Source organism: Podarcis melisellensis (assembly GCF_964234715.1).
Source record: "Podarcis melisellensis genome assembly, chromosome: 1".
NCBI classification, from domain to species: Eukaryota; Metazoa; Chordata; class Lepidosauria; order Squamata; family Lacertidae; genus Podarcis; species Podarcis melisellensis.
In genome coordinates, this window is record NC_138528.1 from 85001681 (window position 1) to 85013008 (window position 11328).

The window sequence follows — 11328 nt, forward strand, 5'->3', positions numbered from 1 at the left end:
GGCTTCATAGTACAACCTTAAGTCTGGCAGGGCAAAGCCCCCTCTTTCCTTTGCATCTGTTAATATCTTAAACTTGATTCTGGGCTTTTTGCCCTGCCAGACAAATTTGGAAATATCTCTCTGCCACCTCCGGAAACACTCCGTTTTGTCCACAATTTGCAATGTTTGGAACAAGAACAACATCTTTGGCACAGCTACAAATGCCAGGATTGCTACTGTGTGTGTGTTTGTGTACACACACAAGCTACGGAGACCCCTGCCCGAGTGTACCTACATAATACCTAGCATATGCATTTCTTGCTCACACTTTACATTTTTTAGATGGACAATGGAAGCATCTTAGGCATACACCTAACACTGTAATGTTTGAAGTGGCTCCAACACTCCCACTCCAATAAGGCTTCAGTTCTCTTTGTATTATTATTACATTTTAATCTTGGGGTTTTTTTCAAAGAGCTCAGAGTGACATACAAGGTTCTCCCCATGCACCTCTACCATTTTATTCTCAGAACAATCGTGAAGTGGGTCAGGCTGAGGGATTAGGTCACGGCTACCCACCCAGCTCCTCTTTGCAATCCTGGCTCAACCGCAAGAGCACTTCACCCCTTTCCCCAAACATTTCATACACCGTAAAACTTCTACAGGTTTTTCTGTTTCCAAAGAAAGGGAAGCTAGTAGGGAACTGGCAGCACTTGGCTTGGGGTTTAGTAAAAAAAGAAAAGGCAAGACAGTTGCACATCAACAGCTATATTTATTAGAAGAGATCCCATCTACAAGAAATAGTGAAAAAACTACAGCAAAAATGTGCTGGTAGGAACAGGGCATAAGAAGTGGTCGCCATCCCTCCACCCCCTCCCAGCCCAAGAAATGGAGGGGGCAGTCAAGCACTCACAAGCAGAGATCCCAAAACACTGACTTGACCTGATGGACCATGAGCCTCCCCCTGCAAATCGGTGCCCTTTTCTTCTCAGACTTATGGCTAAGAAAACTCCAGGCTAGTCCTGCATGGCTCTTAGAAAGCACACTGTCTTCATAAAGGAAAGCAAGGTAGGCAGGCACAGGCCAAAGTAATGTTAATTGTGTGGCAATCACTTGATGGCCTGAATGCGTAGAATTGCTGGTATTTTTCACCATGATAGGGAGTCACCACAGATGATTACTTCCAAGTGCCCCTGGCAAATTCCCACACAATAAGAGCCAAGCTAGAGGGCCATTCATGGTGCCCTATACTAGCTCTCCCAAGGTGTGTGAATTTACCCCAAGTTTTACTCAATATGGCCAGACAAAAATATAGTCAGGCCTTTCAGGCAGGTAAATGGCTCAGCTGTAGCAGAAGACTGGTTCCAACAGGCCCAGGCCTCGCTGATTCAGTCCTTCATCCTACCCAGCCTTACACAGCTAAGATGGGATGCATCATTCCAGAAGACTTATTGTGGCCCCTAGGCAAAGTGACCATTTTGGAGGGCAGAGAAGTCCTGCAGTCAGAAAGGGAAGTTGACATCCAGTGGGGCACAGACTGATAGGTACCTCCTTTCCCACTCTTTCCTGCCTTGTCCCCTACACCCAGACACCCAAAGCATTTCCCATCAAGGTGCCCCCACCCCAGCCCCAAGCCCAAACTACATCCCCTCCCCTGCAGCCCTAGCTAGGGAACATGAAAGCCTTGATCGTCCCAAGCTCCAAGGCAGCCTGTGAGGGGCACTGCTTCAATGCCAGAGGTTCAGGCCAGTCTTTGCAGTTAGAGGACACAGGAAGAGGCCAACCCCAGCATGAGCAGCTGGTGCACTGGGCAGAAAGTCCAAAGGGGGCCAACTGTGGAGCAGGGTGGGTGCAAACTGTGAGGTTGGCTGCCACGCAGGTGGTGGATTGACTGCAGTGTGGACAACGCAAGGGACTGGTGGGCGCTGGTGGCGGATAAGGTAACACATTAAGGACGCTGCCCCACAGGTAGAGTGCTGTAGCCATTACACCATTGCTTCCTGGCTGCTGCTGCCGCTGTTGCTGCTTCTCTCCTTGAATGGTTCTGTTCTCTGCTCCTGTGCACGGAGAGCTGTTAGGTAGCACTAAGCCATGATCCAGATGCTGGTCTGAAGAGGGGAGAGGCAGGTATGCAGCTAGAGCATCCCTGGTGCTGGCAAACTCAGTAGGACTGGCCCTTTTCACATGTATAGTGTGATGAACCACTGCAGTAGAAGCAAGGACAGCAGCAACACCTGTCAGGTACATCACACCTAGAATGCAAGCCAGCTGTGAAAAGAGATGACAAATGTCAGTATGCAGCATGTCTTCTGCCCCACCTGGAACAATCCACCTGAGATCACGTATAGATGAACTCAAGGAGATTCCTATGTGAGCCATTCAAAGGCCCACCCAGCCCAGTGTCCCACTTTCCCACAACAGCAACCAGATATAAACTGGTAAGAACACTGCCCTGAACACTGTCCTTTTCAAAGGCAGAGGTTTGGTTTACCTAGCACATGTGTGGATAGGAGGGTACAAGTTAGCAGAAGAATGTTTTCATCCAGATTCCATCATTGGGTGAGACCAAATTGGCTGAGCCTTTTTAAAATAAAAGAATAGTGGCACCCTGGGTTGTGGAATCTCAACCCTGGGAGGACTGGCACACCTGTTTGCTTTTTCTATTCAATGAATACGTTAAAAACTTTGATTCACTGATGTGTTAGGCTGGATGAATAAATGCTGCTAGCTCTGTTGCTTATCTTTGGGATTTTTATATCTGCTGTTTTTAGCCATGCTATGGTTGGTTTAGCTGCTTTGTATGTCTCCGGCAGATTTTTTATTCAACTGAGCTACTTAAAGGGCCTATATTGAAAAGCAGCCTAGAATAGAAAGGGTAAATTTGTTATTTATTAATTATCAGCCAACAGTAAAACACTGCACAGAGGCATATCCGGTCCTATCTAGTAAGTCTCTGTCTGTCCTCTCTCTCTCACACACATGCACAAACCCCATGCCTTGGCATCGAGAGTCTATTCATTTCCAGCATCACTGCACCCACAGAGGACAGCTGCTCTCTGTTCCCCAACCCCCATCCCATTCAGTGAGCTGGTCCTAGCTTGCCCTGCCTTACCTTTGCCACCTGCTGGTAGAAATGCCCCAGTGCCTGCTGCCACAGTGTTTGCTCCATTAAGACACACAGGTCAGTGTAAGTGAACCAGCCACGCCAGATGCCCTGCCTCTCAGCCACACTGCAGGAAAGGAAATAAGGAAATAAAGTTCATGTCTCAAGACCTTGTATCCTGGCAGCATTCTGCACCATGAACAGGAAGCGTTTAAGAACTCACACAGATGCCCATTACTGCTATTCCCTATGCTGCAAAGCCACATAAAGAAGACTGCAAGCAGGATGGTATGTTGAATAGCCCACTGCCCTGCAGCAGGGGTAGCTAAATGTGTTGCATTCCAGAAGCTGCTCAATTCCAAGCTACCATGAGCCCCTGCCAGTGATCAGGGACTATGGGACCATTCCTGCCCTGGGGAACATTGTTAACATTAATGAAGCCAATCCAGGTATTTGAGAGGCATGTTGAAAGGGACTCTGAGGCCATGTTCAGCCTATTCCTAATGGACAGCAGCAACTGCATATACCCAGAAAGAACAGAGAACCCGAAAGACTCCTTCTATGCCAGCTGCAGAAGGACAATGCCATCCTGAAAAAGCAAACGTACTTACCATCCCTCCAGCCAGCTGAGCATTTCAAAAAGCTCCTTGGGATCTGTATAGAGGCTCCAATCCTATAGAAAGTAACAGGAATTATTAAACCAGGGAGCTAGAATTCTCTTCCTATGCACTCACTTGCAAGGTAACAAATCTTACTTGAATGATGCATGGAATACACAATTACCCTATTGGGAGGGCAGATCCCTCTACAAGAAGATTAGGAGTGGGAAGGGTCAGAGAAGCCATTATCACCACGCTATCCACGTCTAATAGAAGAAGCTTCCCAAGCTTCCCAAGAAAAGTTGTTGGGGTAAGTTCACCCCTATGAATATTTTTTCACTCAGCCCCCCTGCCCCAATTTGGCAACATTTCTACAACAGTGACAATACTCAATGCCCACCCTGGTCAAGTGACAGAAATATTCAGGCACCAGGTTAAAACACATTTCTACACAAATTGTTTTAGTGGATGGTTTTGATCTGGTGTAACTGCATTTTAAAATAGTACTGTACTGATTGTTTCATCACTGCTCTCTCTTATTGATTGTACTAGTAAATTTAGATATTTTTTGGACATTTTAAAGAGTTTTATGATTTAATTGTTTAATGAATTTATTGTTGTTAACCATACTGTAGGCTGCGAAGAAAAGCAGTATATAAATTATAACCAACATGCACTCACACCCTTCTAAACACAGTGACTGGTCTACATTCTGCTGAACTTCAGCTGAAAATTCCCCAGCAGCCCTCCCTTCCTGATAAGGTAGATGTAGCAGACTTACAATGGCACTGAGGAAATTCATCTCCAGTGTGTTCATGGTCTGTACGTCTACTTTGCCTGCGGCACCCCATTCATCATTGAAGACCTCCTCCTCTTCTCCTTCGTCATATAAGTATTTGCTGGCAACCATCTGAAAGCAACAGGAGAGACGCTAAGAGAGTGGCACAAGGTGAAATTTCAATGGAGGTGGGACAGATACCCCCGCTTTCCTACTGGAATCAGTTGCCCCATTTAAGGATGGAGGAAAACCCCATCCTCAACTTACCAAGATTCCCAGGTAATAAGGAGAGAGGGATCTGTACAGACCATAGTCTGTACAGCCAGTGTGAAGAGTTCAACACCCTCAGTTTTTAACAGGTTAGACAGACAAGGTACCAGCCATTCAAAAAAGGCAAATATCTGGTTTGGTGGGAGGGGGCCTATGGCAGGAAAACCTCTGACTTGTAATCAAAAAGAAAAAGACAGAAGTCAAGTTACAGAGGATCAGGGAAGTTACATTGAAGTTTATGGCCCAGGGGAAAGAGAAGACAACAGTTTCCATTCACACAGGACCAGCTTATTCAAAGCACTTTGTAAATTTCCTCATGGATCCTTATAAACCATTCAGATCATGATAATATCAAATGGGAACCAGCGCCTCAGGGATTAGCAGCTTGCTTAAAAGCCACCCAATAAGTTCAGGGCCATGGCAAAAAATTCAAATACTATTTCATGAACAGCATTCTTAGCAACTACATCACAGCGCCTTCAAGATGGGGATCCACAGGCTCCTGTAGTTGTATTGTAAGGAACGGAAGACAGGCAAATGTTTTGAAGTGCTGGAGGTTCAAAATGGATATGGCAGCTGCATCGCCAGGAAAGATAGGAACCCTTTTTCCAGCATTAAAAACGTATGCTCCTTGTGGCAGAGATCTTTGGGCCAAACAATCTCTTACTACTTAACCATTGCTTTCCCTGCTCTAAACCAACCCAGGCACCCACCATAGAGATCAAGAAGAGGTCAGAGGAGGAGATCTGCTGTAGATATTCAGGATTGCGATGCCGAAGCCTCTCAATGTAAACCAGGGCCAACATCAGGGAGCAGGGCGAGATGCAAGCCTCCCTAGGATGAAAGGTTAAGAGACAACCGCTCAAGCACTCCATCATAAGTTCATCTGTAAAGCAGATCACCTATACCCCAGAAACCTTTGGAGACTGAAAATCCCACTTTAAAGAAATCAAGACTTTGCCCGTTCTTGGGGCCACTCTAATTGTACAAACAAACCATCCTTAAACATCCATATGTCATATGTACTGCAAGTTGGATACTGCACAACCCCAACATATTGATCTGCAGTCAAACTCCATACAGATTCACAGAAGATGGAACACAGCTAAGGAGGCTTGGAAGTATTAATGAGAATGGATCAACTAAGTGCCATCAAGGTGCTGCAGGCATAGAAAATTCATGTTTGCCTTTGCAAGGGCTTTGCAAGGGCTTTGCAAGGAAACAGATCCTCCCTGCAACCAGGGGAAAACCTCTTAGGCTTATATCCACCCCAGCTCATTTTTCTATGAGCTCCCACTGAAGAGGCCACAGGCTGCTTTCTAATTGTCCTCAATTAGCATTCAATTTCTTTCGTGAAGAAATTAGTACTTCATCAAAAACTCCTCCGCAGCCACTCTAGGCAACAGCCTCAAACTTCTTCCCACCTATTGCTGTTCCCATAAAGGGAGGGCGTTTCCTAACTTAAGGCTTCCCTCCACCCCTCCCAACTGTTTTTTTAATAGAAAAGCTGATTTTGTACAAAGTTATTATTATGTTTATATAACTTTATATTTCAATAATGCATATGCTGCCTTTTATGAGAATGATCCTCAAATCAGCAGGGATGCAATTGCACAAATTTAAACATTGTTTAAAAAACACACACACCCCAGTCCACAGAACAGGAAACAACTCTGTATGGGCAACAAAGAAACAGAAAATCATTTCTGAGCCATACCGGGAGACATGTGATACATATTTTTTCTGGAGCCTGCGAATCGGGCTGGGAGCAGCCTTCTGGAGCAATTCAACAGCAATATCTAGGAAGGAGAAAACAGCAGGGTTCAACTCAGTGCACAGAACCCCTTGTCCCCAAGTCATTGTCATACTCTATAGTTTAGCACCATCTCTTTTTCAGAAGACAATACCTGCTTCCCTCTGTAGCCAACCTGGCAAAGAAAGGCGCTTGCAAATGGAAAACATGGGGGGGATTGGAGTCCTACCGGGTGGGGGGTTCAATTTCATCTCCAAAGATGCAACATCCATTTGGAAAATCATTTTTTAAAACAAGGTTATGTCAACAAGAATATAACAGCTGGATAGAAAGACTAGACAGCTTGCCCTGGTTTCTCCCAGATCTGAACACACCTATCTGGAACTGTATAAGTATACAGTTGTCTTATTTGTCCTTGATGTTATTTGTCCCTGATAGCATTGTTCATGGCCCATGTGTCTTTTGTTGCAACTTGACAAGATCAACCATATATACATTCATTCCTGCAATTCAAGGCCAACTTTAGACTTCCGCCTCTGAAATACTTGTCTCTTAGCAACCACAAGGAATCTACTGAGTCAGTCGCTCAGAAGTTCATGCTGTATGTTAGTATCCATTATTCCCATCCTACCCATACATACACAAACAGATAATAAAATTACCAGCCACAGTTGCAAGATAGCTTGAGGGCAGGGGGGAAACCTCTGGTAGCTCATACTAGAGATTAAAATGGGAAGAAATCATTGTATACTACTCTGGATATCTTACTAGAAGAACAGAGTATACGTCAACGTTCATCAAATGGAGGATGGGATATTTTAAAAAGTACAAGAGGCCTACAGCAATTATAGAGGTGTTTAGGAACCAGAGGCCTATGGCAACCTGTTGCTCTTCAGTTGTTGCTGGACTACAAGTTTCAGTATCCCTGATCATTGTCCATGCTGGCCACCACTCCCTGCCTTTCAGGACACCTTTAAATAAAGGGCTTGTTCCTAGCTATGAAGTATTCACACATATTTGTTCTCTCTCACACAGCAGTTCTCTGGCACATGACTCAACATTCCACCACTTCAATGATCTGGAGTGTTTAATTGGACAACAATGCAGACAAATGAACAAAGCAGGAAATGAAGTAATTAACCATATTAGAGCCAGGCAGAATTATGGCAGAAGAACACATTATAGCAACCAAACTTGGTGGTGGGGAAGTGAGCAGTGCTGTTCCAGATTATGTGAAAGAGAAAAAGAGGGAAGCAAGGGGAGAAGAGAGATCTCAGCTCCGAAAAACTTCTACCACAATCAATCAAAATGCCAGAAAGCACAGATACAGTCAAATTCTTAAGTATTTCCCCCAGCTTGTACCCAATTCAATTGAATGTTGTTGTTTTTTACCGAGGATGGTAAGGAGGTGGTGGTGTGGAGTAGAAAGTAAGGGAGCTTTTAACCCTTAGCCCCTCCCCTTAAGACCCATTTCAAAGCCAAACTCACCGGCAACTGGGCTTGAGAGGTTATCAAGGGCACTTTCTTTATCCCAGCCATAGTAAAGCCGCTTGCGTACCCGATCACTCAGTTGCTGGTGCCTGGGAAGAAACTGAGAGAAAACTGGCAAATGAGAGTGTGGTGCTGTGAACCTCGACCTTTCTCCCCAACCCAAGTGACACACAACACCTCAGTATCATAATTCAATGTATAAGGGTATAATTAGCATCTGTAGGAGAAAACAGTGTAATTATAAATATCTACCAACAAGCTTCCATTTTAGGCAGGGCAGCCTAGCCATACACGCTAACCACTGAGCTGAAGCAAAAAGGCATACTGTAAGAATTCGTTTAAAATCTCCAGGAGAGGAGATTCCAAAAACCCCATCCTATTTATTCCACCAGGTGCCCCCTCTCTTTCTATTCCTACAAATCTGCACTTTTACCCCCAGATTACTTTACCCTCAACAATTATGCTCAACAGTTATCCTTCAATACAGTATTTGTTTATTTATTCATGTTATAGGCTAGCCAAATTCATTCCAAAAACAGAAGAAAAAAACCCTTACCAAAGTTAAAAGTCCAACCTTCATACCACCCTATCCTGCTTAAATAGCAAGAAGCTGAAAACCCCAGTTTTCCCAGTTAAAATTGCCTAGCCCCCTCAATCTTCCCTTATATTTTGTTTTAAATAAAAGAACTTCTGAAATTATTTGAATGCTTTTCACATCCTTCCTTAAAGTTGTGGCCAAACTGTATAGTACCGAGTGGCATTTACATCTTTATGTCAAAAAGAACACTCACTTTATAGAGTCAGAAATTCAGCAATATGGTTGGGACTTACGGGGGAAGCACCAGCAGTACCTTTGTTAAAAGGGCCACACTAAAGTGGCATGGTCCACATGCTCAGAAGAATTACAGGCCTACTTAATGTGGAAAGGGATTTTTTAAAATTATTATTAAAAAGCAGGCTGGAAACACACCTCAGGGTGGACAATACAAGCTTGGATGGTCTGGAGAGAAGTATCCCCTGACTCTGAGGCCATAGATCGTGTACATGGGAGAAAACAACAAGGAGGAAGAAGACAGCAAAGGTTTTTCTGGACTACCACACATCCTCTTTTATTCCTGTAACAGGCTGCTCCCTCCAGACTTCTATGCTCCCAGGTCTGTGCTTGAATTGCATCTCTCAGCTCTGGGAATTTTTGTTCTTACCAGTTATTGTGGAAGATTTGCATCAACCAATACCAATTGTTATGTGCAGTGCTTTTTTTATTAAAGAAATGTTTAGGGGTACTCTCTTTTTGACTCAAGAAAACCACAGTTTTATAGTTCAAATCGGGGAAAATAAATACAATAAATGGAAAAAGTCCCCCCCCCCCCAGGAATAAAGCACTGGTTATGTGGAAGCAGAGCACAGTAGGGGAAACAGAGAATCCCATTATGGTTGCATGACTGAATGAGTGCCTGCTCTTTTCCTTTCCTTCTCCCCTTTTATCAGTGTTCCCCAGCCAAATGCAAGTTCGGTGATAAAACCTATCAACTTGCTTTCCTTTATATTTTATGTCAGCAACCAATCAACAGGCCCACGTATTGACTGAAAACACCAAACCCTATGCAGCCACACACAAAAGTACTATTTCTAACATTCTTGACCAGTTCTTTTTTGTGCTGTTGTCTCATGCCTTTTCTTTATAGCCCTCCTTAATGACATTCTTCTTTCTCTTTCCTGGTTCTGTTTTCAGGATTTCCAAACACACCTTTATTACCCCTTGATTTCTCATGCATCCCCAAACCTGCAACCCCAGAGTAAATAGAGGGAGGAAACCACAGGCCCTGAAGTCCCTTTTACAGCACTTGAGTGCTGCAAAAACCTTAATAAGTTTTGAAGTACAGTAACAAACAGAATGGATTTTCCTTCACCCTTTTAACCAACTTAAGCGTCTGCATCTAATACTGCCAGGGAAGCCCGCCCAAGCATACTTTGAAGAAAGATTAGATAAAGTTGAGCAAATAAAGAATTAGCATGTTGTCATTCACTATATCAGTATGGCCCCTTTGGCATACCAACGTACACCCTTCTAGTGATCAGTCTGGACAGACGCTAATAGTTCCCATACTCCTGTCATTAACAAACAGCCATAGATTGAACCACTAAGTAACAAGGGATGGGGAATCTGTGGCCCTCCAGCTGAGGGGACTACAACTACCACAATTTCTGAATATTAGCATACAGGCTGAAGCTGATGGGAGTTGCAGTCCCAACAACATTTGGAGGTAAACAATGTGCTGAAAGCCAGCAAAAGACGGACCCCTTAAGATTGCCTACGCATATGCCATATCTACACTGAAGTAATAAATCCCAAGTTCCCACCGAGCCTGGGAGTAAACTGGGATGACAGCCCGCGCTTACAGAGGTGCAGCAAAGCCCAATTATGGTGCCTTGAAGCTCAAGGCAACGGAGGGAAGGAATTGTCACAGAATGGCACCCGGTGGGCGTGGCCACCCAAAGAGCAAAATACAGAAGTCCTTCGCACCCGCTAAAGGAGAATGACAGACCCCTCGCTGGCGGGAGGGGAGGGGGGTCCCAATCAGCAGGCGAAGGCCGGCGTGTGCGGGGGAAGGGAGTGCGGTTCAGTCTGGTGACAGCAGCTCACCGTGAACTCCTGGAAGCCGCTCAGAGAGAAAGCGCCCTCCTCGTCCAACAGGAGCCCGTTCAGATCCATCCTGCCGCGCGTGAAAAGGGGCGTCAAGCGAGGCTGCCTCCTTGCTGCTGCCCCCGTTGGTAGGTAGGCAGGTGCCCGGGTGGGAGCAAGACGCCTCCTCCGCAGATAGCACCGCAAAAGGAAGAAGAAAGGACTCGGTGCAGCCTTCCTCTTCCTGGGGCGGGAGAGAAGAGAGGGAGGGAGGGAAGGAGGCGGGCTTTTCTGCGGCCTCCACTTCTAATAAGCCGAGCGCGAGGGAGGGCGAAAGGGTTGCCTTTAGGATGAGTCACCGCGCGTGTGGCGCCTTCATCAGCCCTCCGTCCGGTCCTGCCAACTCAGGTCGCAAGCAGCCGAGATGGGCGTCTCTGGCGGCAAAGGAAGCGGGACTTGGCTTTTTTCTTTGCAGGGTTGGGATCCGCCTGCTGCAACCCAGCAACCCCTCAAACAGAACTGGAGGGATGGAAGTTTGACGGAAAATAGAAGTACTGGTTGTACATAGGTATACATGCGACACTCGATTTCTCATCGTTGATATACTGCCCGCGAATAAGTGAACTGACTCCGTTTCAAAGCTTTGCGTCAGTCACATTGGTAATCAAGGGATGAACACATCTATACGAATTAGTCCTTTGAGCGAGCGTGTCAAGAGGATGGATCCTGGCA

The 11328-nt window shown here is 45.4% G+C and overlaps 1 protein-coding gene across 1 annotated transcript; it reads right to left on the reverse strand.

Moving 5' to 3' along the window:
- Window positions 1–731: 731 nt before the first annotated feature.
- CNPPD1 (cyclin Pas1/PHO80 domain containing 1) lies at window positions 732–10821 on the reverse strand. The gene is made up of 8 exons (XM_081920866.1): window positions 10618–10821; window positions 7971–8073; window positions 6447–6528; window positions 5443–5563; window positions 4463–4591; window positions 3694–3755; window positions 3092–3209; window positions 732–2247 (listed from the first exon to the last, which is right to left on the reverse strand). The coding sequence occupies exons 1-8, from the start codon at window positions 10684–10686 to the stop codon at window positions 1642–1644; spliced, it is 1290 nt and encodes a 429-aa protein (XP_081776992.1). The 5' UTR covers window positions 10687–10821; the 3' UTR covers window positions 732–1641.
- Between the last annotated feature and the right edge of the window lie 507 nt (window positions 10822–11328).